General features: G+C 51.3%; 2 protein-coding genes across 3 annotated transcripts in view; one reads left to right on the plus strand and one right to left on the minus strand.

Annotated features, from left to right (window-relative positions):
* LOC135976036 (nascent polypeptide-associated complex subunit alpha, muscle-specific form-like) overlaps nt 1-25,490 on the minus strand; it is a 1,165,876-nt gene that overhangs the window by 160,680 nt on the left and 979,706 nt on the right. The gene's annotated exons all lie outside the window — the stretch shown is intronic.
* Nucleotides 1-25,490, plus strand: part of LOC101945171 (zinc finger protein 420-like) — a 124,774-nt gene that overhangs the window by 91,707 nt on the left and 7,577 nt on the right. Inside the window, exons 3-4 of one of the 2 annotated variants that reach the window (XM_065569661.1) lie at nt 16,261-16,387; nt 18,957-19,025. In XM_065569661.1, coding sequence (XP_065425733.1) covers nt 16,261-16,387; nt 18,957-19,025 — 196 coding nt within the window. The remainder of the gene's footprint in view (nt 1-16,260; nt 16,388-18,956; nt 19,026-25,490) is intronic. The other variant, XM_065569662.1, reaches the window with a different exon arrangement.

Here is a 25,490-nt window from a genome sequence, read left to right on the forward strand (position 1 = left end):
GACCGGCTCCCGGCCCCGGCCCCCCGGCCCCGCCACCCCGGACCGGCTCCCGGCCCCACGCCCAGCCCGGCCCAGCACTGCGACCCCGGCCCAGCACCGCGCGCCCGGCCCGGCTCCCGGCCCGGCACCATGCCCCCAGCCCCGCACCGGCCCCGGCCAAAGAGGCCCCGGCCGAGCGAGCCCTCCCTCCCTCCCTCCCAATTTTCCCGGACATGCCCGGCTTTTGGGGATTTCCCCCCAGACGGGGATTTGAGCCCCCAAAAGCCGGACATGTCCGGGAAAATCCGGATGTATGGTAACCCTATGTGAATGGCTGGCAGGGGGTGCAGGTTCTGTTATCAAATCTCCGTCACAGCTCAGGGAACTGCCCCGTGTTCCCCCTCCTTGAGCCAGCAAGGGCCCATGCTTAGGCTTGTGGCTTCTCGCAGTCACCTCGCTTGGGCAGAGACCCGCTGCTTTCTGCCTCCTGACCGGGGTGTTTCCTGGCCGCACAGCTCCCTGCCTACACTGCGATATTCCCAACAAGCCAGACTGCCTGAACAGGCCAGCGTCTGTACCGGGCTTTTTCTCCAGCTGCTCTGCACAGAATGATAGCCTGCCACCAAAGCTTTCTGAGCAAACGCTTATTCTTAAGGTGAGAACATTACAAGAGAACATATTTAAAGATAAATAAAAAAACATCCACACCTGCTAAAACAGGGGTTCTCAGACTTTTGTACTGGTGGCACCTTTCACATACCAAGCCTCTGAGTGCGACCCCCCTTATACATTAAAAACACTTTTTAAATATATATATTTAACACCGTTATAAATGCTGGAGGCAAAGCGGGGTTTGGGGTGGAGGCTGACAGCTCGTGACCCCCCCATGTAATAACCTCACGACCCCCAGTTTGAGAACTCCTATGCTAAAAGCTTACCAAAGATACCTCCTCTCCCCCACCACACTCCACCAATTGCCTGGCAGGAGTCAGTTCTTCAAACCTCACCAAAGGGGGTTTCTGTCATTACCAGTTCATGACAGCCTTACCTGTTCGCTCTTCATAGAATCAGAGAATATCAGGGTTGGAAGAGACCTCAGGAGGTATCTAGTCCAACCCTCTGCTCAAAGCAGGACCAACCCCAACTAAATCATCCCAGCCAGCTAAATCATCATCTTCCATGTCCCTCACTCCTTTGTCTGATCATCACTGGGACTCTCCCAGTGTATCTCCCTCTTCCTGCCTGGGCTTCCTACTGGTGCTTTAATACCCAAATATTGAAGGGCTCAGATTTCACCCCACTATCCATCGTGGTTTGGGAGCGTTAGTGGTGAGCTGTCCGGAAACTCCAGATCCAGCTGTACACCCAGGCTGCTGCGCAGTCCTCACCTCAGGCCATGAGCACCCTGGAATGGGATATCTTGGGCCTTCGTGGCCAAGCCTGATATGGGGAGCCAGTGCAGATTCCCCAAACTCTAACGGAGAAGTATTGATGCCTGAGGTGCTTGTTGGAAGAGAAGGAGCCGGTGGTCCTGTTTTGGACCTGTTTTATCCACCTGCTTGACGTTGGTGCTTCTCCAAGCTGTCTTGTGGGGGTGGGGATGGAGAAAAAGACTACGGACCATCAGCAGATTTCTTGTTTCTAGCTAGCGGGTGGTCGTCTGATGACTGACCCTGCTGAGATCCAGAAAGCAGCTGTTTCCTTTTACAGTTCTCTGTATGTCCCCAAAGCCTGTGACATGCTGGTAATGACAGGGGTTATCCTGTCTGCCCGGAGAGCTGCAACAGTGCCTTCAGGGGTGCTGAAGTACACCTCTACACCGATATAACGCTGTCCTCGGGAGCCAAAAAATCTTACCGCGTTATAGGTGAAACCGCATTATATCAAACTTGCTTTGATCCGCCGGAGCGTGCAGTCCCACCGCGCCCCCAGAGTGCTGCTTTACCGCGTTATATCCATATTCGTGTTATATCGGGTCACGTTATATCGGGGTAGAGGTGTATATCCAGGTGCTGCCACCGGGCAGCGATCACTGTGCTTCTCAAAAAGGGGGACCTCTGTGATTTATGGATCGGAGATCTATTTCCCCTCTCTGCTCCAATTATAAGATTTTATTCAGGGCCTTAGCCAAACAGCTGAAGGACTGTCTGGACTCTATGACAAACGTATTGTATTCCTAACCATGGTAGTTTGGATCATTTATTCTTAATTTGTGATGTTTTACTGTTAGCAAATTTGGTAATCTGGCAGTGGGGCTTGTTTCTATGGGCCAGGAGAAGGCCTTGGATAGAGTTACTCAGAGTTATGGTCTAAAAACATTACAGACTTTGGGATTGGGCCAGCGCTGTCCTCATATACACCTCTACCTCGCTATAACGCTGTCCTCGGGAGCCAAAAAATCTCACCGCGTTATAAGTGAAACCGCGTTCTATTGAACTTGCTTTGATCCGCCGGAGTGCGCAGCCCCGCCCCCCCGGAGCGCTGCTTTACCGCGTTATATCCGAATTCGTGTTATATCGGGTCGTGTTATATCGAGGTAGTGGTGTATTTCTTTATTGCACCGTAACATTTTTAGTGTCTGAAAGATCAAAGGGGCTCTGAGCTGCTGCTTCCCAGCATCCCGAAGCATTTGTCAAGAGTTTCCTCGGTCTGGGATGTTCTAGTTTCTGAGTTCCTGCACCTCCTTGGAAGCAGTCTGACTGGCCTTTCTGTGCTGGGGGGCCAGCTGCTTTCCCAGTTTTTCTGTCAGCCTGTGCTGATGACATGTCTGTGTTCCCCACATCTGACGCGGGCCTGCCGGCACTTTGCACTGGTTTACAAGTGTACGAACAGGCGTCTTGTGTCTGCATTAACCGGGCAAAGACACTTCTATTTTACTGGGCTCTCGGTAGTGTAACATTTCCCCTTTATTGACCCTACAATTGCAGTGGGGCACCTCTGGGGAGAAGGTGTCCGGGGGTCTATTTTGGATCTGAACAGTTATGTTAAGGAACTGGGAGGAGGCTGAAGAGAAGGTGCAAGGCTGCTTCCTGTAACCTCTTTTCAGGGACAGGTTTTGATTGCCAACAATCTTGTAGCACTGGCTACTGAATCTGGACCCTCCCCTGGGCCTTTTGGACTGGATTCAGGGGCATATTTTAACAACTTGTTTTGAATTGTTCCCATGGGTTGCACCTTGCTTTGGTGTTTCTGCCATTTAGTTGGGGATTGGCCCTTTAGTTGGGGGAGAGGGATAGCTCAGTGGTTTGAGCATTGGCCTGCTAAATATAGGGTTGTGAGTTCAATCCTTGAGGAGGCTACTTTAGGGATCTGGGGCAAAAATCAGTAGTTGGTCCTGCTAGTGAAGGCAGGGGGCTGGACTCAATGACCTTTCAGGGTCCCTTCCAGTTCTATAAGATGGGATATCTCCATTTATTATATTGGTCCTGCTTTGAGCAGGGGGTTGGACTATATACCTCCTGAGGTCCCTTCCAACCCTGATCTTCTATGATTCTATGAACGGGGCCAAAGACTCGTGGATTGGGTCATCAGGATGGTGCCTCTGGTCTGGAAGCCCCTTGTCCTCTCTCTTCTCCATTGTGCTGTGGGGGGATGAACTTTGACTCTCACCTATTTTTGTTAGCACCTGGTTGACTACAGAGTCTAGATTCACCTCCAGTCTTTAATGGTCTTTTAATGCCTGGCGACTTCTGCCAGGTGCACGGCAGAACCAGGCGTTTTCCAGTTTACGGCTCTTGGAAGAGCTGCTGTTCTTTAACCCACTTTTTCCTGCTCAAACTCTCTCCTTCAGAATCCTGTTTTCCATCTTTCCCCTGGCCCACTTGACCAAGTTGTCCCCAGGGGCGGCTCTAGCTTTTTTGCTGCCCCAAGCACGGCAGGCAGGCAGCCTTCGGCGGCATGCCTGCAGGAGGTCCGCCGATCCTGCGGCTTCGGCGTACCCGCTGCCAAATTGCCGCCGAATCCGTGGCACCGGCGGACCTCCCACAGGGGTGCCACCGAAGGCTGCTTGACTGCCGCCCTCGCAGGGACCGGCAGGGCGCCCTCTGCAGCTTGCTGCCCCAGGCACGCGCTTGGAGCGCTGGTGCCTGGAGCTGCCGCTGGTTGTCCCACCTGATTGTTCCTAGTTGGTCAAGCTGGAACTCAGCGACCACTCTTGCTGCTCACGCCTGAGCACTTCTTTGTACAAGGTCCTCACTGAATTCCATGTGGCAGGTCCTCAGCAAGCTGCTCATTATTTGCAAAAAGTTTCTGCTGGGACTGTTCTTCTTGGGGAAAACCCCGTGTTACCTTCACTAATTCTCTCCTCTTCTATGAACCAGATCCTTGGGCCACCAGGAAGGTTGTTGTCCTGGAAGGATTTGGTAAACGTTCCTTTTGCAACCACGATCAAGAAGCAGCTCTGTAGCGTATGTGCATTAGGCACCCAGTCTGATTTCCCTGGTTCAGCCTAGAGGATGGCTCGGCGACGGTGTGTCCCCAGCTGTATAAACCTCCTTCCTAGGTGCTCTGGTGACTTGTAGTGGAGAGTTCCGCATAGCGCCTACCCCTGTGATGTCTGTGCAGTGCCCTTTCGGTTCAGCTTTCAGTGTTTCCGTTTTTTCTACATTTCCCCAATTGGTTCCTCCCTCAGCCCACCTCCCCCAGCCTTCAGTGGTTTGGGACTGGTTTTCTTCAAGCCCCTGTTTGTTCTCAGAATAGGATACAGTGCTCGCATTTGACAGGTTTAATCCATGGCTAACTTTTGGCAGGGTCGTGCGAAACTGGCCATTTTGAAATCTCAACAGAACAGAGTGGCCGGGGTAGGGGGGCGTGCTGTGCTGTGCTGTGCTGTGCTGTGCTGGGGCCGTTGCAGGCCCTGAAGCTGGCCTGGCTGCAGATTGTTTACACCTTTTGGAAACAGACTTGCAGTCTGGACCATTTTCTGTTGACTTGGTGTGTTAACGATATTTGGAGTGAAATTGGTGGTGATGCTTTAATGATCCATGCTTAATTTTCTCTTAAGATGTTTTACCTTATTTTATTCATATATTTTGTGTGTATATATATATATATATATATATAGTGTGTGTGTGTGTGTATATATATATATATATATATATATAAATATATATATATATATATATATATTGTGATAGACCCAGACTAGTTGGGAACAGCAGAGTAGCAGAAGGGAGATATACTGGCCACTGGATAAGTAGTTTTCTGTTCCCTGAGTGACCAGAGCAGGGGCTGCTCCAGGCTAATAGACCACCTGACTCCAATTAAGGCCCCTCTGATGCTATAAAAGGACTCACTCCGGGAGCCAGAGGAGAGGAAGTGTGTGTGAGGAACTGGGAGCAAGAGGTGTGCAAGAAGCTGAGCGTGAGAAGGCGTACTGCTGGAGGACTGAGAAGTACAAGCGTTATCAGACATCAGGAGGAAGGTTCTGTGGTAAGGATAAAGGTAGGGTTACCATACGTCCGGATTTTCCCGGACATGTCCGGCTTTTGGGGGCTTAAATCCCCGTCCGGGGGGAAATCCCCAAAAGCCGGGCATGTCCGGGAAAATCGGGAGGGAGGGAGGGCTCGGCCGGGGCTGGTGCGGGGCCGGGCCGGGGTCGCAGTGCCGGGCCGGGCTGGGCGCGGGGCCCGGCGGGGAGCAGGGGGCGCGGTGCCGGGAGCCGGGCCCGCGGGGCCGGACCGCTGGGGGGTGCGCCGGGCCGGCCCGCTGGGGGGTCCGCGGAGCCGCGGGGGTGCGCCGGGCCGGGAGCCGGGCCGGGGGGTGCGCCGGTCCGGGGTCGCGGAGCCGCGGGGGTGCGCCGGGCCGGGGGGCCGGTCCGGGGCCGCGGGTGCGCCGGGCCGCGGAGCCGCGGGGGTGCGCCGGTCCGGGAGCCGGGCCGGGGCCGCGGGGCCGCGGGGCCGGGGGGTGCGCCGGGCAGGGCCGCTGGGGGGTCCGCGGAGCCGCGGGAGTGCGCGGGGCCGGGGGGGTGCGCCGGTCCGGGGTCGCGGAGCCGCGGGGGTGCGCCGGTCCGGGGCCGGGGGGTGCGCCGGTCCGGGGTCGCGGAGCCGCGGGGGTGCGCCGGGCCGGGAGCCGGTCCGGGTCCGCGGAGCCGCGGGGGTGCGCCGGGCCGGGCCGCTGGGGGGTCCGCGGAGCCGCGGGGGTGCGCCGGGCTGGCAGCCGGTCCGGGGTCGCGGGGCCGGGGGGTGCGCCGGTCCGGGGTCGCGGAGCCGCGGGGGTGCGCCGGGCCGGGAGCCGCGGGGGTGCGCCGGGCCGGGGGGCCGGTCCGGGACCGGGGGTGCGCCGGGCCGCGGAGCCGCGGGGGGTGCGCCGGGCCGGGGGGCCGGTCCGGGGCCAGGGGGTGCGCTGGTCCGGGGCCGCGGGGCCGGGGGGTGCGCCGGGCCGGGCCGCTGGGGGGTCCGCGGAGCCGCGGGGGTGCGCCGGGCCGCGGGGATGCGCCAGGCCGCGGAGCCGGGCCGGGGCCGGGGAGCCGCGGGGGTGCGCGGGGCCGGGGGGTGCGCCGGGGCCGCGGGGTGCGCCGGGCCGCGGAGCCGCGGGGGCGCGCCGGTCCGGGGGGCCGGGCCGGGGCCGCGGGGGTGACACAAGGGCAGTGGCAGTTGGCCACATCTGTGCTGAGCCCCCATGGTGCTGGGTGTCCAGGCTCCCACAACTTCAGTGTAAAAACCTGGCATCAGGAAGGAAATTAAAGATTTGAAGCCAGAAGGGTAACATGTTGGCACAGAGCTGAAGTGACAAGCAGTGTCCAACCTGGAAACAGTGCATCTCCGAACTCTGCACTGAAATGAGTCAAGAAAATGTCCAATGCAACTTGAAGAACTTTATCAAATTCCCACAGGGAGCTCCAGACGGCCTGTGCTGCTCGCCTGGCTTTTGTTGTTCATGTAAAGGCTGCCCAGTGTGTTTCAATGGCATTCGTGATAATAATAGTGTTTGCTTTTTCCTTTCCCCTTCACCATGAATGCATGAATTTTATTTTATTTTCCATTGAAGCACTTTTCTGCCAGGTAGGGACTTTCTCTCTCTCTGGCATCTGTATGGATCATTTGAGAGAGGAAGGTCTGGGAATACACCAGCCAGCAATTCCCCCATGAGATTAGTTATGCTGTCAGGTCTCTATGGGCAGAGGTAACATCCCAAATCTTACGTCATGTCATAGCTTCTCTGGCAGGTGCTACTGCTCGAGCAAGCCTCCAGCCTGTGTTCAATATTGTCTCCAACACATTACTGTTAGACTTTGTAGGTTTAAAATCACAGGCACGTGGCTACAAATCCTAACTGAGGATGTGTGTACAGCATGGATAGTTGACATGCACACGAAGATGTGTGTATGCATTCAGAGTATGTGGAGAGCGCAACCCAGATAACCAAGAACAGAAATATCTGGTGAGACACAAGACCTCATGAGGGTTGCAAGCAAGTGTCAGGATCACCCTGCCCTTCCCATACTGATGAATAGGGGGCAGGGGGTTTCTAGGTACATCCTGGCTAGGGTTCTGATCCAAATCAGAACTTAAGCACATGCTTAGCTTTAAGCACCTGAGAAGTTCCATGGGACTTCCATGGCTGGAGGGCCCTGGTATGGAAAAAGAATTACTGCAGTAGATACATGACGACCACTATGTAACATCTAGTTTTGGTTCAAAATGTGTGTGTGGGGAGAGGGGTTGACAATTTTCCCCATCAAAATAGATATTTTCAGTGGAAATATTTGTTTAGTTTTCATCAAAACAAAACAAAAACACACCCCATGTTTGGAGAAAAAAATTAAAACAAAAAATCCTTGGTTTTCATTGAAACGTCACGGGAACAAAAGGTGTTTCCCAAGCAGCTGTAATAACTACCACCAACTATTTAATGCTCAAGTGAAAGCAAACTCGCTTTCTGCCCCGATGCAAACATCCTTCAGATCTCTCTTTTTTAAATATTCCAAGTAACACGCTCTCTTGAATGCAGCCTGCACAGAACAAATACTGAGTTCTGTTCTATGTGGCACATTAGTCTCTGGAAATGGGTCATTCTGTGTATCCACGCAACAGGGATGACACTAGCAAAACCCCGTGCTCTGCAACTGTACATGCCATGAGCCTCAGCTTTGACCTGGAGAGCCTGGGCCAGCCCCTCCACGTGGGTCAGATGGCCTCACTCCACTGGAGTCAACAGAGCTACACCAACCAGCTGAGGATCTGACATGCAGATGTTAAAGGGCAAGAGATATAGTTAAGTCATTGCTCATTCAGTCCTTCTTTTTGATTCTTCCCTGGCATTTTCCAACTGCCTTTCTCCCTTCAGCTGTCCTTTTCTCCCTCCATGTCTCACTGTAGGTATTGGTTATTCAGGTGTGCATGTTCAATTAGGGTATAAATTCCACTCAGTTGTGTTCCAGAATGTTAGGTTTTGTATTTTTCTGTAGAACTGTATTTTCTTTTAATGGGTTAGAGATTTATTAGCTCATTTTCAGTTTTATGTTTCCCTTTTAGTGTGTAGTTTTGGCTGTTTCCTGGTTAGTTACCCAGAAGTCCCCCATTTTCCAATCTTCTGTTTGAATTTGCTCGGGTCTCCTTTCTCTTCAGCAAATCAAGGTTTATTTTCCTCTCCTATTCTCTTTGGGACTTATCTTGGGAGCCATTGTTAGAGCTGCAATTCCGCTTTATGTGTAGCTTGCAGGTGTCTTTGTGGTTTCCATAATTAGACAATACCTTGTCATTGAGTTGTGTGATGTGATGATGATTTTTATATCTGGATTTATCCCTCTGAACAATGTCTTTTGCACCACAGAAATACAGAAGGAGGGATCATGTGCTTCTTATAATACACTAGCACACAACGTAATCACCTCTGCCCTTCGTTCCAATCAGTAGATGAAGCTCCTGCAGATTATTAGAGAAACCATTAGAACTCTGCATTGTTGCGTGGTGTTGTATCTATCTGCTTCAGGCTTCCCGCGAATTAAATGTTCGCGGGAAGCAGGGGAGGGGGCGGAGACTTTGGGGAGGGGGCGGAGTTGGGGCGGGGGCGTGGGCGGGGCCGGTGGAGTGTCCTCCATTTGGAGGCACAAAATATGGTAACCCTAATAAAGGTGTTGGGAGGAGGCCATGGGGAAGTAGCCCAGGGAGTTGTAGGTGTCGTGCAACTGTACCAGGAGGCACTCTAGACAGCTGCAGTCCACAGGGCCCTGGGCTGGAACCCGGAGTAGAGGGTGGGCCTGGGTTCCCCCCATACCTCCCAACTCCTGATCAAACACAGGCGGAATTGACCTGGACTATAGCTTCTACCAGAGGGGAAGGTCTCTGGACTGTTTCCTGACCCACAGGGTGAATCTGTGAAGCGAGCAAATCCGCCAGTAAGTGCAGGACCCACCAAGGTAGAGGAGGAACTTTGTCTCTCTCTCTATCTATCTATCTAGTAATTTTATAACATTGTTAATAGTTTATAATGTGATTTTATGTGACTAGAGGTGGTTTTTATGTCCTGTCTGTCTGTCTGTCTGTCTCTCTCTCTCTCACTTAGGATTGTGGGAGGTTGAGAGTGGGTTTGCTGTTCTCTCTCTGTTTCTTTCTGTTGAGGAAATGTTTTGTGTGTGTTTAGTTTGATGGTTGTTGTGCACTTAATTTTAGGCTGCCTTATATATTATCAAGCTGTTGTCTGCCCTCTGGGTTGGCACGGCCCACCCAGGGGACAGAGACCTCCCTTTGTAGTGGAGTCGGAGGGTTTAACCTGTGGACACGGGTTGCAGAGACTGACTCTGTATCAAAATGTGCTGCATCCCTCCTGCATGAGCAAAGCTGTTGTAGTGTTTGTTGTCACACCTTGCCTTGTTGAGCAGGTGGTTGGGTGGTTTTGTCCTTGTTGCCCTCTCAACATCATCTGTTAAAGTCACTGTCTCTAATGTCCCTACTTTGTAAAGGAATGAGCAGATGGCATGAGACCCGGCAAGCTATGGAGAAATCACCAGCCCTCTTGTGAGTATTCCCCGGGACTGTAAACCCTGGAGTTTGGCACGTCTGCTCCTTCCATAGGCAGATTTTTTATGATTTTAAACAGTGGTTCCAAAAATGTCCCCGAAGTATAGGACTGGGGAGTGTGTGTGGCCAGTGAGAGTCTGGCGGGAGTCTGACACATTTAGTCAATCAGTGCCCGAGAAAGAGGCGGGCTGCCCCAGGGAGCTGTGGCCCTGGGCCTGGGAACATGGGTGTTTCTCTGAGTAAAGAGCGAGGTGGCTATGGCAGAGACTGAGGGGCCAACGGGCTGCAGAGGCCTCTGAGGATGTAATGCCCTTTACAAGATGGGGGAAGATGGCATGACTGGTTCAGGGACTCCTGACTGCGAAATGGAGGTGGAAACTGTTGCTAGGGAATCCGCGGCCTTCGCTGGGGATTCTGGCTTGTGGGGAAAGCCCCATATTAAAAAATGGCCATAGACGGTGGAGGGGACCCCGGTTTCTGAGGGCTCTGTGAAGCAGGCTAGTTGGCCAGTGCAGTCAGGGAACACACTGGTAAAAGTAATACCTGACAGCAACCCAGGCCCCCTGAGCAGGGCCGGCTCCAGCATTTCTGCCGCCCCAAGCAAAAGCAAAAACAAAAACAAAAAGCCGCGATCGGCGGCGGCAATCAGGGGGGGAAAAAAAGCCACGATTGCGATCGGCGGCGGCAGGTCCTTCGTTCCTAGAGGGAGTGAGGGACCTGCCACCCCCGAATTGCCGCAGGTGCCGCCCCTCTCCCTTGGCCGCCCCAAGCACCTGCTTGTTAAGCTGGTGCCTAGAGCCGGCCCTGCCCCGAGCAGCTGTGCTTGCAACAGGGAGACACCCTGCCAAAAACCTCCCCTCAGCACTCTCTGTGATTGTGTGCCTCCTACAGTGCCGGTCTCAGAAGAAAGTGGACATTTCATTTCTGCAAGACTCTTGCACAGCTTGGCTTTCCGATTGGAGAGGGGCAGTTTTTCTGAGTCATGGTTCCACCGGGAGCGTGGGGGTTGCCTTTCTTTTTGCAGATGGGCTGGTTCTGCAGGCAGTTGTTCCAGGACTTTTGTTGATGGTTCAAGCTACTTTTGAGCAATATCATCTCTTTTTGATTAATGTGAAATCTCCTACTGTAGAAAACTACAGGGTACTGCCCCTCCCTCCCCCCTCCAGCGCTTGGGTTCTCTTTTGGCAATTTTTTTTTTTTTTTTGACAAGTGATATTTTAATTTGGGGAGGTGCGCAATGTTAATTGTACTCTTAACGACAGGTTGGATAGAAATAATCTGGAACCTCATCCACTGTCTGCTCAGTGACTTTCAGCTCTTTTACAGGTTGCTGACCTGATTGACGTGTGACAGTGTAACCCACACACCTCCTGGGTGGGGTGTTTTGTCCCATGTAGTGACACAGAGACCACTTAGGCTAGGTCTACACTACCCGCCTGAATCGGCGGGTAGAAATCGACCTCTCGGGGATCGATTTATCGCGTCCCAACGGGACGCGACAATCAATCCCCGAATCGACGCTCTTACTCCACCAGCGGAGCTGGGAGTAAGCGCCGTCGACAGGAAGCCGCAGAGGTCGATTTTGCCGCCGTCCCTACAGCAGGGTAAGTCGGCTGCGATACGTCGAATTCAGCTACGCTATTTGCGTATCTTAAATCGACCCCCCCCCCCATAGTGTAGATGTAGCCTTAGAGAGAGAGATAAAATGAGTCTGCTCTACAGACTTAACTAACGGTAAGTTGGCTTTTAGCTCATGCACTAAGCTCCAGAGATCCCAGGTTCAATCCTGCCTGACAATGACCGGGGTCTGTTGGTGTTACAACAGCATTTCCAACCTGCAGTCCAGCTGGTTGAGTTGGGTGCTGGTGCCAGTTCTTTCTCTAGGGCCCACTTGGGCAGGGATTTTTTGTGTGTTTATTCATCATTTGCTTTCTAGTTGCATTGTCCCAGCTTGGATTTCAGATTGTGTTTGGTCTCATTTGTGTTCTCTTCTCTCTGTGGGAGACTGTCACTCATACTAGCATTTTAACTAGGGTTACCATATTTAACAACAACAAAAAAGAGGACCCTCCATGGGGCCCTGGCCCCGCCCCTTTCCCACCCCCAGCCCCGCCCCAACTCCGCCCCTTCCCGCCCCGACCCCGCCCTAACTCCGCCCCCTCCTCCCTCCCACTCCCAGCCACGCGAAAAGGGCTGCCCGAGCGCTACCGGCTTCACGGTTTGCCGGGCAGCCCCCAGACCCTGCGCCCCCGGCCGGTGCTTCCCCAGCGCAGCTGGAGCCCGGGAGGGGAAGCTCCCAGCCGGGGGCGCAGGGTCTGGAGGCTGCCCGGCAAACCGTGAAGCCGGTAGCGCTTGGGCTTTGGGCAGCCCCTATGCCTCTGGACCCTGCGCCCCCAGCCGTTCCCCTCCGGGACTCCGGCGGCGCAGAGTCCGGAGGCACGGGGGCTGCCCAAAGCCCGTAGCGCTCGGGCAGCTCAGCTCTTAAACAGAGCCGAAGAGTCAGGGGAGGAGCAGAGCAGCCGCGGGAGGGGAAGTGCCCGGCTGGCATTTTCCCGGACATGTTCGGCTTTTTGGCAGTTCCCCCCGGACGGGACATGTCCGGGGAAAAACAGACGTATGGTAACCCTAATTTTAACACTTGCCTTGTTCATTTTGGGGACTCTTGTAAGTATTTTTGCATTGCCTAGGATGTCTTTCCTTCCTTGAGGCGACGGTGGGAGGGGGCAAAGTGAATATATATGCAGCAGATAACCCTGGGCCTTTGCCAGAGTATGGAGCAGTTAGAGTTGGGTGTTGCAGAACTTGAAAAAGCCTTTCATGGCAATAATGATGCTGGGTTGTAGGACAGCTTGAAAAATATTTTTTAAAAACATAGTGCTTGTGGGACCTGTTGGATAGCAAAGTTCAGGGGGCATTTATTGCAGGAGGTGGGGGAAAAAAAGAGTTCAATTGCTTTATTTTTCTAATTTTGCATGGATCTCAGCAGATACCATTGCTGCGAAACTTGGTTTTCATTCTGTTTGCTGGTTTCTCTTTGAGCAAGCCATCCCCGATTACACTCCCCTTTCTATTTCCTTGCCTATTGCTCCTGCTGTGGCTTGGGACATTGGTAGACATGGCAATTTGCTTACCTTCAGTGAGTCTTACAAAGGTACTTTTAATAGCGTAGGCCCCAAAGCATTATACCTGTATATGATTATGGTAAAGATTCAGCATTTTCAAATGCTTATTGATTATCCTGGTTCAGTGTGAAGAAGGCCGCGTCTGGCGGCAGACTCCATCTATCCAGCCTGGTGATCTGTACGCAATCCTCTGATTGCAAAGCGTACAGGGCCAGCTCCAGGCACCAGCCGACCAAGTACGTGCTTGGGTCGGCTCCTGGTAAGGGGCGGCCAATCTTGGGGGTCACGGGGGGGGGGGGGGAGAGGGGAGCTCAGGGTGTTTTTTTTTTTTATTTTTTATTTTTTTATTCGGTCAGGCGGCGCTGGGGGTGGGGTGGGTTGTTTTTGTGACGCTCCACGGGGGGGGTGTGGCGGTGCGGGGGGGGGTGGCGGTGGGGTGCGCCGTGCGGGGGGGGTGTTCGGCAGTGCAGCTCGGTGGTGGGGGTGTTTGGTGGCTCGGCGGGAGGTGTGTGTGCCGCCGCGGGGGTTCGGCAGCGGGGCTTGGCGGGGGGGGGTGGCGGCGGGGAGGTTCGGCAGCGCGGTGCTCGGCGGTGGGGGTGTTTGGCGGTGCGGCGCTTGGCGGGAGGTGTGTGTGGCGGCGGGGGGGTTCGGCAGCGTGGGTCGGCAGTGGGGGTGTTTGGCGGTGCTTGGCAGGAGGTGTGTGTGGCGGCGGGGGGGTTCGGCAGCACGGCGCTTGGCGGGGGGTTTGGTGGCGTGGCACTCTGCGGGGGGGGTTTCGGCGACACGACACTCAGCAAGGGGGTTCAGCAGCGCTCCACGGGGTGCCAGGTGTTCAGCTGCGCAGCGCTCCGCAGGGGGCTGGGCGGGGGGGGTTTGGTGGTGCAGCGCTCCGGGGGGGGGGGGTTGGCGGCGCGGTGCTGAGGGTGTGTGTTATGGCAGCGCTATGGAGGGCAACGCTCTTTTTTTTTTTTTTTTTTTTTTTTTTTTTTCTTTTTGCTTGGGGCGGCAAAAATGTTAGAGCCGGCCCTGAAAGCGTATGGGTGATCTCCAATGGAGAATTCTTCACAGCGGTATGGCCTCGAATGTGTGCCTCATTTGACTCAGAATGTGTCCATGTGTGCCCTGTTACATGGGGGAGACTGTTTTTCATCTGTTTCTTCCTTGTTCCAGGTTACCCTGAAGTACAACAAATAATGGGTGTATCTTTTGGTTACAGGCCCTTGATTTTTCTCATAGTGTATTTCCTTTTACTGTTAAGTATGGGTTCACAAATAGATCCATAATATGCCTTGTGAACGTCACTTTGAGTCAAACAAAGACAGCTATTTTGAAAAACAGACAATGTAAAGAATCTGGTACTGGCAGTGCCAATGGGCTTTTTTAATGTTTTTTAGTGGATTTCTGCTTTCATTTGGAATTTAGATATTCTACTCATACATAATTTGGATCACATTGTTGGGCTACTGGAAATGCACTTAATAGTTTTAGGGATGGGGAGTTGTTTTATGAATTTGTATTTTTTTTCTTTTTTTTACTATTGTTTCTGTTCTGATTTTATTTAAAGTCTTTTAAAAGCCAAACTCTCTCTCTCTCTCTCTCTCTCTACTGAGGAGACTTGGATTGAGTTTCCTGGCTGAGCTGCTGTTGTTATCTGGAAGCCCAAGTTGAGCTGCTCCTTCTCTCCCAGTGGGGTCTGTGCTGGAGAGTGACTTTATTTAAAATTTCTTCTGTGCTGAGCCAGGGTGAGGAATTTCTCCAGTTGGAACAAGCCCCCTGAGGCAGCTCTGCCAACATCAACTCCTGAGCCCGAGACCTCAAGAAAAGTGCTGAGAACGGGCAGCAAAGTGATTCTGCATAATCTCATTCCTCATCTCTCCTCTCAGTAGTAGTTGCAGGAGCTGATCCAGCCATGGGGAAGAAAATGACCCAGGAATGGGACTGTCCAAACTGGAGGGGCAGGGAGAGGGGAAAGGAGATAGACTGAAAGGGGCAGTGGAAGAAGTAAGTGGGGAGAGCGATTCCCAGATCTCTGACCTGCCCAGACACGCTGACTGCAGCATCCCTGGGCAGATTCCCTTTCCTGTGAACAAGGGGAGGAGCAGAAAGAGAGAAAAAGCCACTTCCTGACTCTCCCTGTTCCCTCTGGTGGGGTGTGTGTTGTCCTGGGGACCAGGTCTGGGGAACCCCCCAAAATGACTCCTTTGGTTCTGTTCTACTATTTGGTTCAGAAAGTTTGTTACTGGGAGGATTGAAAAATGTCTCGGTGGGTTTAGTCCTCTTGGGCGGGGCCAGGTCTGCACTGTAATAAAGTGACCAAGCGTTTTCCCAACGTGGCAGAATCTCGAGTGTCTCTCTGCAGGGAAGAGCCTGGGGCAATTTTGATGTGAAATTTAAATGAAGCCTGCTCTGAAATCTCCCCAGTTGCCCTTCTTGATATGAAAGAGTACAGCATGATATCCACATTTTACTCCAAACCCTCCCATGAGACGACAGATGGAAATGGCTGTCGGCAAACCACTTCAGGGAGGGATTATTGAGTAATTGCTGCAGGGAGAGGAACCGTAAATATATAGGCAGTGGGAGCTTCTGGGGAATGTGGTCTGGAGATGGGAGGGGGAAGGAAGTGCCTATGATAGAGAAAGGAGGGAGACAGGGTGTGACAAACCTGTTGGGACTTGGGGCCTAGACTCTGGGAACAGACCCATAGGGCAGGGGGTGGAAATTCCCTGGTTTGTGGAACAGGAAATAAATCCCCGGACTGGTTGGGAAAACTGACCAGACTCCCAGTGCTGGAGCCTGAATAAGAGGCTGCAATGACATTTGAGGGGGTGCGCTCAAGAAGGTTTGTGTGATGTCCTGTCCCCTTACATCCAGTTGCTGGCAATGAGAAGCGGGTTGGTCTTCCCACCAGCGAGTGGTCCCTGGGCCCTGCTGGGGGCTCCATCTCCTGTATCCGCCTCTGGCTAGCAGGTGTGTGATGAACGTGAAGACGCTTGCCCCTGTGTCTTCTAGGGGATACGAGGGGCTCTCTCTTTCTCCCCTCACCTTGATGCCTGTTGGCTGCTCTGTGTGGGGTGGGGATGGGACTCTGTTGACTGTGAGCCTCCCAGAGCTTCTACTTGATGGGCCCTGCTGCCCCATGAATAGTGGGGCTGTGAGTGGGGCAGCAGGTACTGAGTGTGGGGCTCTTGCTCTTTCAGGGGCCGGTGACCTTCGAGGAGGTGGCTGTGTATTTCACCAGGGAAGAGTGGGCTCTGCTGGACCCCGCTCAGAGAGCCCTCTACGGAGACGTCATGCAGGAGAACTATGAGACTGTGACCTCGCTGGGTAAGGATTCCGTCCCCTCGGTTATTGTAATGGGAAATTAAGTGTTAAGTTTCACGTCACCCCCACAATGCAACTCAACTGTGCCCTGTTTCAGCATCACCCCAAGATGCCGGTGACACGCACCCCAGCGCTGTGCCCTGCCCTGCTAGAGAGCACTGTGGGAACAGAGCCCAGCAGCAGAACAGCGCAGAGTCTAACGTCTTCTCTTGGCTAAGGCAAAACGTGGGTTTAGGTCTGATGTAGTGAACAGAAGCTGCCTGGTCTGCACTGAGCCTGTTACACATAAACCATCTCAGGCTGCAAAACGTTAGCACCCTTTACCCTCTCCCTGAGATTCCTTCTGCGTCGTTGCCTTCACTTACCCCTTACTAAGCCCTGGAGACCCCTAGCATGTACGCCACCGGAGTGCTGACAAGAACACACCTTTGTATACATTTACTGACACAACTTACAACACTCGGCACTGAAACGGGGCCGACTAGGTCCCTCAGGGTTCACATGCACCTCTCTGCATACCACAGTCACAGCTCTGCCAAGCTGCTCCAGTTAATCCCTCACCATTCATTTACAGCTACAGCTGCCAAAGTGCACATAGCTGGAGTGCATGCAGATAAATGCTGGTCTGACCCGGGGTGCCTGGCATAGCCCTCACTGAAAATGCCACGGTCAAGGCAGGCTGCAAAAAGAGCAGATGCTCCCAAAACCGGTGGTCAACACTGAAGTTAGACTCATCAGCCAGTCACAAACTCTCTGCTCCTGATCCCCCACAAAAACAAATCACACAGCCCCCTTTGCTGTATTCCAGTTCTCTGGCTCCCAATTAGCACCTAGGTCCAGTACAGTGAGAAGTTACTTTAAAAGCTCTGCTCACTATACAAAATGTTCTTCTGAACCCCAAAGGGCCAGTCACATTGCCAGGACAATGTTAGGTTGGATCTTACACAAACTACCACTCTGCCAGCCAGTCCTTTAGTATCTAGAACTAAAGGTTTATCATAAAGAAAAAAGAGAGAACAAGAAGAGAGTTGTTAAATGGTAAAGCAATCTGCGCTGGTTAGGCCTCAGCTGGAGTATTGTGTCCAGTTCTGGGCACCGCATTTCAAGAAAGATGTGGACAAATTGGAGAGGGTCCAGAGAAGAGCAACAAGAATGATTAAAGGTCTTGAGAACATGACCTATGAAGGAAGGCTGAAAGAATTGGGTTTGTTTAGTTTGGAAAAGAGAAGACTGAGAGGGGACATGATAGCAGTTTTCAGGTATCTAAAAGGGTGTCATAAGGAGGAGGGAGAAAACTTGTTCACCTTAACCTCTAAGGATAGAACAAGAAGCAATGTGCTTAAACTGCAGCAAGGGAGGCTTAGGTTGGACATTAGGAAAAAGTTCCTAACGGTCAGGGTGGTTTAACACTGGAATAAATTGCCTAGGGAGGTTGTGGAATCTCCATCTCTGGAGATATTTAAGAGTAAGTTAGATAAATGTCTATCAGGGATGGTCTAGACAGTATTTGGTCCTGCCATGCGGGCAGGGGACTGGACTCGATGACCTCTCGAGGTCCCTTCCAGTCCTAGAGTCTATGAATCTATATACACATAAGACTACAAAGTCCATATATCCGTTTCTTAGCAGTGTCAGTGAGTTTGCTGGGGAACGCATCTACAGCTTGGATGGGTTGTTCAGTCCTTTATTCAATGCTTCAGTTTGTAGAGAAGTTGCTCTAGAGTTAGGAAGGGGGATTGAAGACAAAATGGAGATGATGAAGCTGCCCTTTATATTCCTTTTGCCATGTGACTCGTACTTCCTTTGTCCCAAACACAAGCTTCACAGCACATGGCATGGAAAAGCCTTAAAGTTCTCTGTCCACAGGCATACCACATGCTTTGCTGGCTCATAAGGTGTCTTCCCTGGTTCCTTTCAATGGGTTTATTGTACAGCTGATGACCCTGGATGGACTATCGAACAGGCTAGGCAGTACTGATGCCAATCTGTCTGGGGGTGTCACTCAGAAACACAGCACAAGTTTGGAAATACAGACATATCTGTAACTCATAATACAAAGGTGATACAAACATATAAACAAGATCATCACACTTGGCACATTCTAACATTTTTGCAGATACCTTGCACCACCTATCTGGTCAGATTCATTGCAATTTTATAATACCGGTATCAACACTATCACAATGTGTTCCACACATTCCATACGGCGTCACAGCTGGTATTCCAATCTGTGGAATACAACACACACACACTGGAATAAATTGCCCAGGGAGGTTGTGGAATCTCCATCATTGGGGATTTTTAAGAGCAGGTTGGACAAACACCTGTCAGGGATGGTCTAGATAATACTTAGTCCTGCCATGAGTGCAGGGGACTGGACTAGATGACCTCTCGAGGTCCCTTCCAGTTCGATGATTCTCATAGTCTTTCCTCGTATCTATTCTAGATTCATAGATTTTTAAAGCCAGAAGGGGCAATTAGGTCATCTAGTCTGATCTGCTGTATAATGTAGGCCAGAGAATTTCATCCACTTGCTGCGGTACTAAACTGAATACATTTTGTGTGACTAAAGTATCTTCCAGAAAGGCATCCAGTCTTGACTTGAAGAATTCAAGAGATGGAGAATCCACCACTTCCCTTGGTAATTTGTTAACTTTGCACCACCCTGGCTGACCTGTTCCTAGTGGCGATTGCCAGCTCCCGTGTTAGTGGGTGGGGGCAGAGTTAAGGTTGCATTGCAGGAATGGCATGTCCTTTAACTCTTCATTTCATGGTTTTCAGAGGTTTAAGTGTAGCCACTGTCCACATGCTGGAAGGGCACGAGGCAGCACTAGGCAACCGTAACTCTGCATTCATGAAGCTATGGTCACTTAATTTCCATGATTTTTTTTTAATGGACTTTTCCCCCTCCCCCCATTATAACTGTGTGTATGCTAGATCGTTTCCTGGCATAGTCATGTCAGGGATTTGAAAAATCACACCCCTAACCAATCAAAATAGTTTTTCTGGGAAAACTTTTCTGTGCAGACCAGACCAGAGTCTGCATACTGGTCTTAGAGCACTTTGAAAAATATTTCTCTTAATCCAGAAATATTGTTATCAATGCAAAACTTCCAAAGGAACTGCCACAGTATGAAAGAAAGCTGTCAGTGGTGAGGCTGAAACCGAAATGTATGGTGTAGCTTAGGTTCAAATGCCACAGCATGTCCCTTTGAGCCAACCAATTATTGTGAGAACAGATTGCTGGAACCCCTCGGGACTCAAGAGTTCTGAAGGAACTCAAATGTGAAATTGCAGAACTACTAACTGTAGTATGTAACCTATAATTTAAATCCGCTTCTGTACCCAATGACTGGAGGAGAGCTAACGTGATGCCAATTTTTAAAAAAAGGCTCCAGAGGCAATCCCGGCAATTACAGGCTGGTAAGCCTAACTTCAGTACCAGGCAAACTGGTTGAAACTATAATAAAGAACAGAATTATCAGACGCATAGATGTAAACGATTTGTTGGGGTAGAGTCAACATGGTTTTTGTAAAGGGAAATCACGCCTCACCAATCTACTAGAATTCTTTGAGGGGGTCGACAAGCATGTGGACAAGGGTGATCCAGTGGATAGAGTGTACTTAGATTTTCAGAGAACCTTTGACAAGGTCCCCGTCACAGGACAAGTACACTCTGTCCTCCTTTGGGGTGGGGCAAGGGTATCGCAGGCCCTGCGGTTAAGTTCATCTGCTTGCCTTCACTGTCAGGGCAGGAGGGGCTAATGGCCACAGTCAGTATGGCTGACCTCCTTAACACGGTTATGCGGCCTAGTGGTCAGAGTCGTGGAAGTGGGCCATCACCTGGGGGCAGGGGTTGGCGGCCAGGGTAGGGGGACCCGGGCCCTTCCTCCCCACAGGGTCCCAGCCCAGGGCCCTGGCAGTGGCAAGTGGCCGAAACACACTGACTCAAGATCTGGTTCACTAACTGGTCCACTGTCAAGTTACCCTGGGCTACTTCCTACCTTTTTCCCCGATGCTGTGGTCTGGACGTCTTCAGGGTCTCTGGGTTGCTCAGCCTGCACTGCCCCTGGTGGCTGCAGCCCCCCTTGGGCATCCACAGGTACCTGGGCATCTGCTGGGGTCTCGGCACCTCTGGATCTCGTGGTCTGGGATTCCAGCTGCTCCCAGGCTAGAGCCTTTGAGGTGCATCCTCCCTCTATGGCCGTCCACCTACAATGAGCTGGGATGCTCCCTTTTATACTGCAGTAACTGTTGGCGCATGCCCAGCAGCAGTGAGGGGTGTGTGGCTTCCTCTGCCCAGAGTGTGGGCTTAACCCTTTCTTGTCAAGTGCGGGGCAAGTATACCCCATAACAGTCCCTCACCAAAGGCTCTTAAGCAAAGTAAGCTGTCATGGGATAAGAGGGATGGTCCTCTCATGGATTGGTAACTGGTTAAAAGATAGGAAACAAAGGGTAGGAATAAATGGTCAGTTCTCAGAATGGAGAGAGGTAATTAGTGGTGTCCCCCAGGGATCTGTACTGGGACCAGTCCTATTCAACATATTCATAAATGATCTGGAAAAGGGGGTAAATGGTGAGAAGGCAAAATTTGCAGATGATACAAAACTACTCAAGGTAGTTAAGGCCCAGGCAGACTAAGAAGAGCTACAAAGGGATCTCACAAAACGGTGACTGGGGAACAAAACGGCAGATGAAATTCAATGTTTATAAATGCAAAGTAATGCACATTGGAAAACATAATCCCAACTGTACATATAAAATGATGGGGTCTAAATTAGCTGTTACCACTCAAGAAAGAGATCCTGGAGTCACTGTGGATAGTTCTCTGAAAACATCCATTCAATGTACAGCGGCAGTCAAAAAAGCGAACAGAATGTTGGGAATCATTAAGAAAGGGATACATAATAAGACAGAAAATGCCTCTATATAAATCTATGGTCCACCCACATCTTGAATACTGCGTAGAGATGTGGTTGCCCCATGTAAAAATATATATATATTGGAAAAGGTACAGAAAAGGGCAACAAAAATTATTAGGGGTGTGGAACAGCTTCCTTATGAGGAGAGATTAATAAAACTGGGACTTTTCAGCTTGGAAAAGAGACGACTAAGCGAGGATATGATGGAGGTCTATAAAATCATGACTTGTGTGGAGAAAGTAAATAAGGAAGTGTTATTTACTACTTTTCATAACACAAGAACGAGGGGTCACCAAATGAAATGAATAGGCAACTGGTTTAACACAAACAAAAGGAAGTATTTTTTCACACAACGAACAGTCAACCCGTAGAAGTCTTTGCCAGGAGATGTTGTGATGGCCAAGATTATAACAGGGTTCAGAAAAGAACTAGATAAGTTCATGGCGGATAGATCCATCAATGACCATTAGCCAGGGTGGGCAGGGATGCTGTGAAGTGTCCCAGCCTCTGTTTGCCAGAAGCTGGGAATGGGCAACAGGGGATGGATCACTTGGTTATTCCCTGTTCTGTTCATTCCCTCTGGGGCACCTGGCATTGGCCACTGTCAGAAGACAGGACTAGATGGACCCAGTGTGGCCGTTCTTAATGTTCTTAGCAGAGCCTGAGCCTTGCTTCACATGTGCATTTCTATTTCTTCTACTTGTCAGTTTGGCTGATGCTAATCTGAAGTTCCAATTTCTTTAGTTATTAACTTTTTCGATATTGCTCCCCCAGAAAGACAGTAGGTACTGTGTGCTAGCTGAGATAAATGCCAAGTGGCTGAGATCAATCCTGGGACAATTAGAGCCATACTTTGAGCCCCAGGTCTGTGCAGAAAAGTGACTTTGTAAACAGCTTCTTTTGGCGAGAACTTTTTCTCGGGAACCTCTTCATGAAATAATCTCCTATATGGACCACTAACCCTGCCCCACATCCCCATGCGGAACAAGATAATCTGAGTCAGCATGCGCATTTTAGTGTGATTAGAATGGTCTGAACCTTAACAATAGAGCTGGTGCATGACTCAGCTTCCCCTCTGACTTTGCTTTTTTACCCACTGGGTGTGAAGGAGTTAATTCCTTCTCTGGGAGAGGGGCAGTAATGGCTGTTGGAGTAACAGAAGTCTATGCAGTTTGGCATGGAGACACTATCAAGAACTGTCCCTACATGAAGTGCCCTGGAGAGACAATGGGAGATCTAAGGACTGGACATTAACTCCTCATGCCTGGGAGCCAAGGAGAGTTCCCAGAAGATGGGAACCCAGCAGGACTGCCATTTGGCACAAAGGGATTAGTTGTGAACAGACGGAGCTTTAAGGTTGATGTTGTCCAGGGCAGAGAGACTGAGCCAGGGAGAGATGAAACGGAGGAGGCTTTGGGAAAGCCAGGCAGATACGACTGATAAAATGAGCTTTGTGTTAAGTTTTGCTTTACCAGACTAACCTAAGAGTCATTGAATATATTCCAGCTATGTCTAGGTTCTAGCACACTGAAGGCCGGGGCATATCACACCTAGTCAATCCAGGACACAACCCTCTCTTTGAATCCCTCCACTTACTGCCCCGTCTCTAGCACATCAAAGAAGCTGCTTATCTTCACTGCCAGGGCCCATCCCAGTCTATTCCCACCTGACGTGTCATCTCTTGTTCTGTGTTGAGATGCCGACTTCCACCTCCAGACGGCCCATGATGCCAGCCTCCATCTGTCACGGACTCACAGGTTGTGTCCACTCTTGGCCCCGTGCGGTCCGTGGGGGGTGCCCCATTCAGTGTGACAGCCCTTCTCGGGGGTCCACTCTCTCCCGGGGTTAAGCCCCTCCACCTCCTGGAGCCGCACCTCTCTGAGCCTTAGCACATCTGTCTCTGCCATGGGCACCCTCAGGGAGTCCCCTCGCTGTGGACCCCCGGGGCCTCTACTCCCAAAGGGAATAATGCCCTCCCACACACACCCTGTTCTCTAGTCCGGAGCGACTCTCAGCCAGCATAAAACAGGAGGGTTTATTGAGCGACTAACATAGCACAGGAAACTCTCCAGGCCTCAGGCCTGGCCTCCCTCAGCCCAGCACATCCCAGTCTCCCCAGCATCCCGGTGGGCTCTGCCTGCCCCCTCTCTCCAGCCCCGAGCCCCCCTGTTTCCCAGCTGGGCATCTGATATCACCAATCCCAAGCCCCGCCTCTATCCATTGTCTTCTCTCCAGGGAAACAGGGTTGCCTGGGCCTCCTCTCCTCTCTTCACAGCCCATTGTCCTCCCACTGGCCAGAACCAGCTGTGACTCCTGAGCTGGGCCTCCAGGTCACCAGTCGCCGGGGTCTCCATTCTCCACGCCAGTGGTTGGGGTCCCAAGTTCCATCGCCGGTCCTCTGTAACAACAAACTCCCTCTCCCATCACCTCGTTAAACCCGTAACACCTAGGGAAACTGAGTCCCACCCCCTCTGCATGCAAACCATACCCCCATAGGAAACAAGGAAACGAAGAAACCTCCTCACTTCGTCACACCATCACCCACTTGTTACCTTTTCAAACAATTCCCTTCGTGCCTTCTCCCATGCTGCTCCTTGTGCTTTGAACGGAGCTGCCCATGCACATCCATGGACTAGCTGAGTCTTCTCCTTCCCAACCCTCCTTAACGATCTCCTTCTCTGTGACACTTACAATGACATTACAACATCTAGTCCCCTAGTGACCAACATTGTCCTATAGTTTCCTTGTGTCTGTCTGTCTCCATCTGTCTCTTGTCCTGTTCTTGGCTAGTCAGCTCTTTTGGGGGCAGGGACTGTCCTTTTGTTCTGTCTTTGTAAAATGTTCAGCACAATGGGCCATGCTTGGTCTATGAGGTGCTACAGGTAATAGAAATAATAATGGGGAGGCTCAGGGCAGGGGGAGTGAGGGTGTTGGGGAGTTGAGAAGGGTCTGGGTGTTGGTAGGCTATGGAGATGAAGGTTTGGGGTGTAGAGATCCTGTGCGTTGGGAGGGCTGGAGACAGCGGGAAGGGGTGGGGATGCCATGGAGTAGGCGATGTAGGGAGTTTGATGCCATAAGCCAATCTTCTTCCCTTCCTGCTTGTTTTCCTTTAAGCCCCTATTAAACTAAACCAACTTATTCCCATGGTAAATATCCCAATATCCAGGTCATCATGCAGTATTCATCAATATTCCCCAGCACCAATGCCGTCACAGCGGGTTGGAGGAATTGGACCAAGGGGCACCTGCAGTGCGAAAGGAAAGGAAGGTTTTGAGGATCTGGGAGCTAGGAGCCATTTGATTTAGAGCAGGGGTAGGCAACCTATGGGACACGTGCTGAAGGCGGCACGCGAGCTGATTTTCAGTGGCACTCACACTGCCCGGGTCCTGGCCACCGGTCCGGGGGGGGGCTCTGCATTTTAATTTAATTTTAAATGAAGCTTCTTAAACATTTTAAAAACCTTATTTACTTTCCATACAACAATAGTTTAATTCCATATTATAGACTTATAGAAAGAGACCTTCTAAAAATGTTAAAATGTATGACTGGCACGCGAAACCTTAAATCAGAGTGAATAAATGAAGACTCGGCTCACCACTTCTGAAAGGTTGCTGAACCCTGATTTAGAGCCTTCATTCCATTCTTATTCCAGTCCAGTTTCACTTTATTTTACATATTTTTTTCAAATGTTATTTTCACTTTCTTCTCTCTCTGCTACTTCGTGCCTTCCCCCCAACACACACATCTCTTCCCTACACGCTGTGACCCAGCCACCATTTCTGACACCTTCTGTTCCTCACAGCAGCAAGACGACCCATCCCTGGCACAAATTTGCACTTTCTTGCTGATGTCATTGGTTGTTAGTGCAACTTCTGGGGACTCATCTGCAGTATTCACAATCAGTTTTCCCTGTAGGCTTCTTGGATCTTTGAATCAGTCCCTCCTAAAGTCACATGGCTTGATTCATCGTTTTCACATTCTCCTTTTCCAGAGGAAGCAGAATCTATTGTTTCTGAGTTATTGAAACTAATTCTGTAGGCCTAACCACACTCTGGGAGATAGTCATACTCCCTTCCGCTACACCTGACTTGCTAGATTCCCTACTTCCTTAGAATGTGCTTTCCTGACATATGATACCTAAGGCTAAGATTCTGTCACAGTTCTTTTTAGTAAAAGTCATGGGC

Source organism: Chrysemys picta, chromosome 16 (genome assembly GCF_011386835.1).
Source record: "Chrysemys picta bellii isolate R12L10 chromosome 16, ASM1138683v2, whole genome shotgun sequence".
Classification (NCBI taxonomy): domain Eukaryota; kingdom Metazoa; phylum Chordata; order Testudines; family Emydidae; genus Chrysemys; species Chrysemys picta.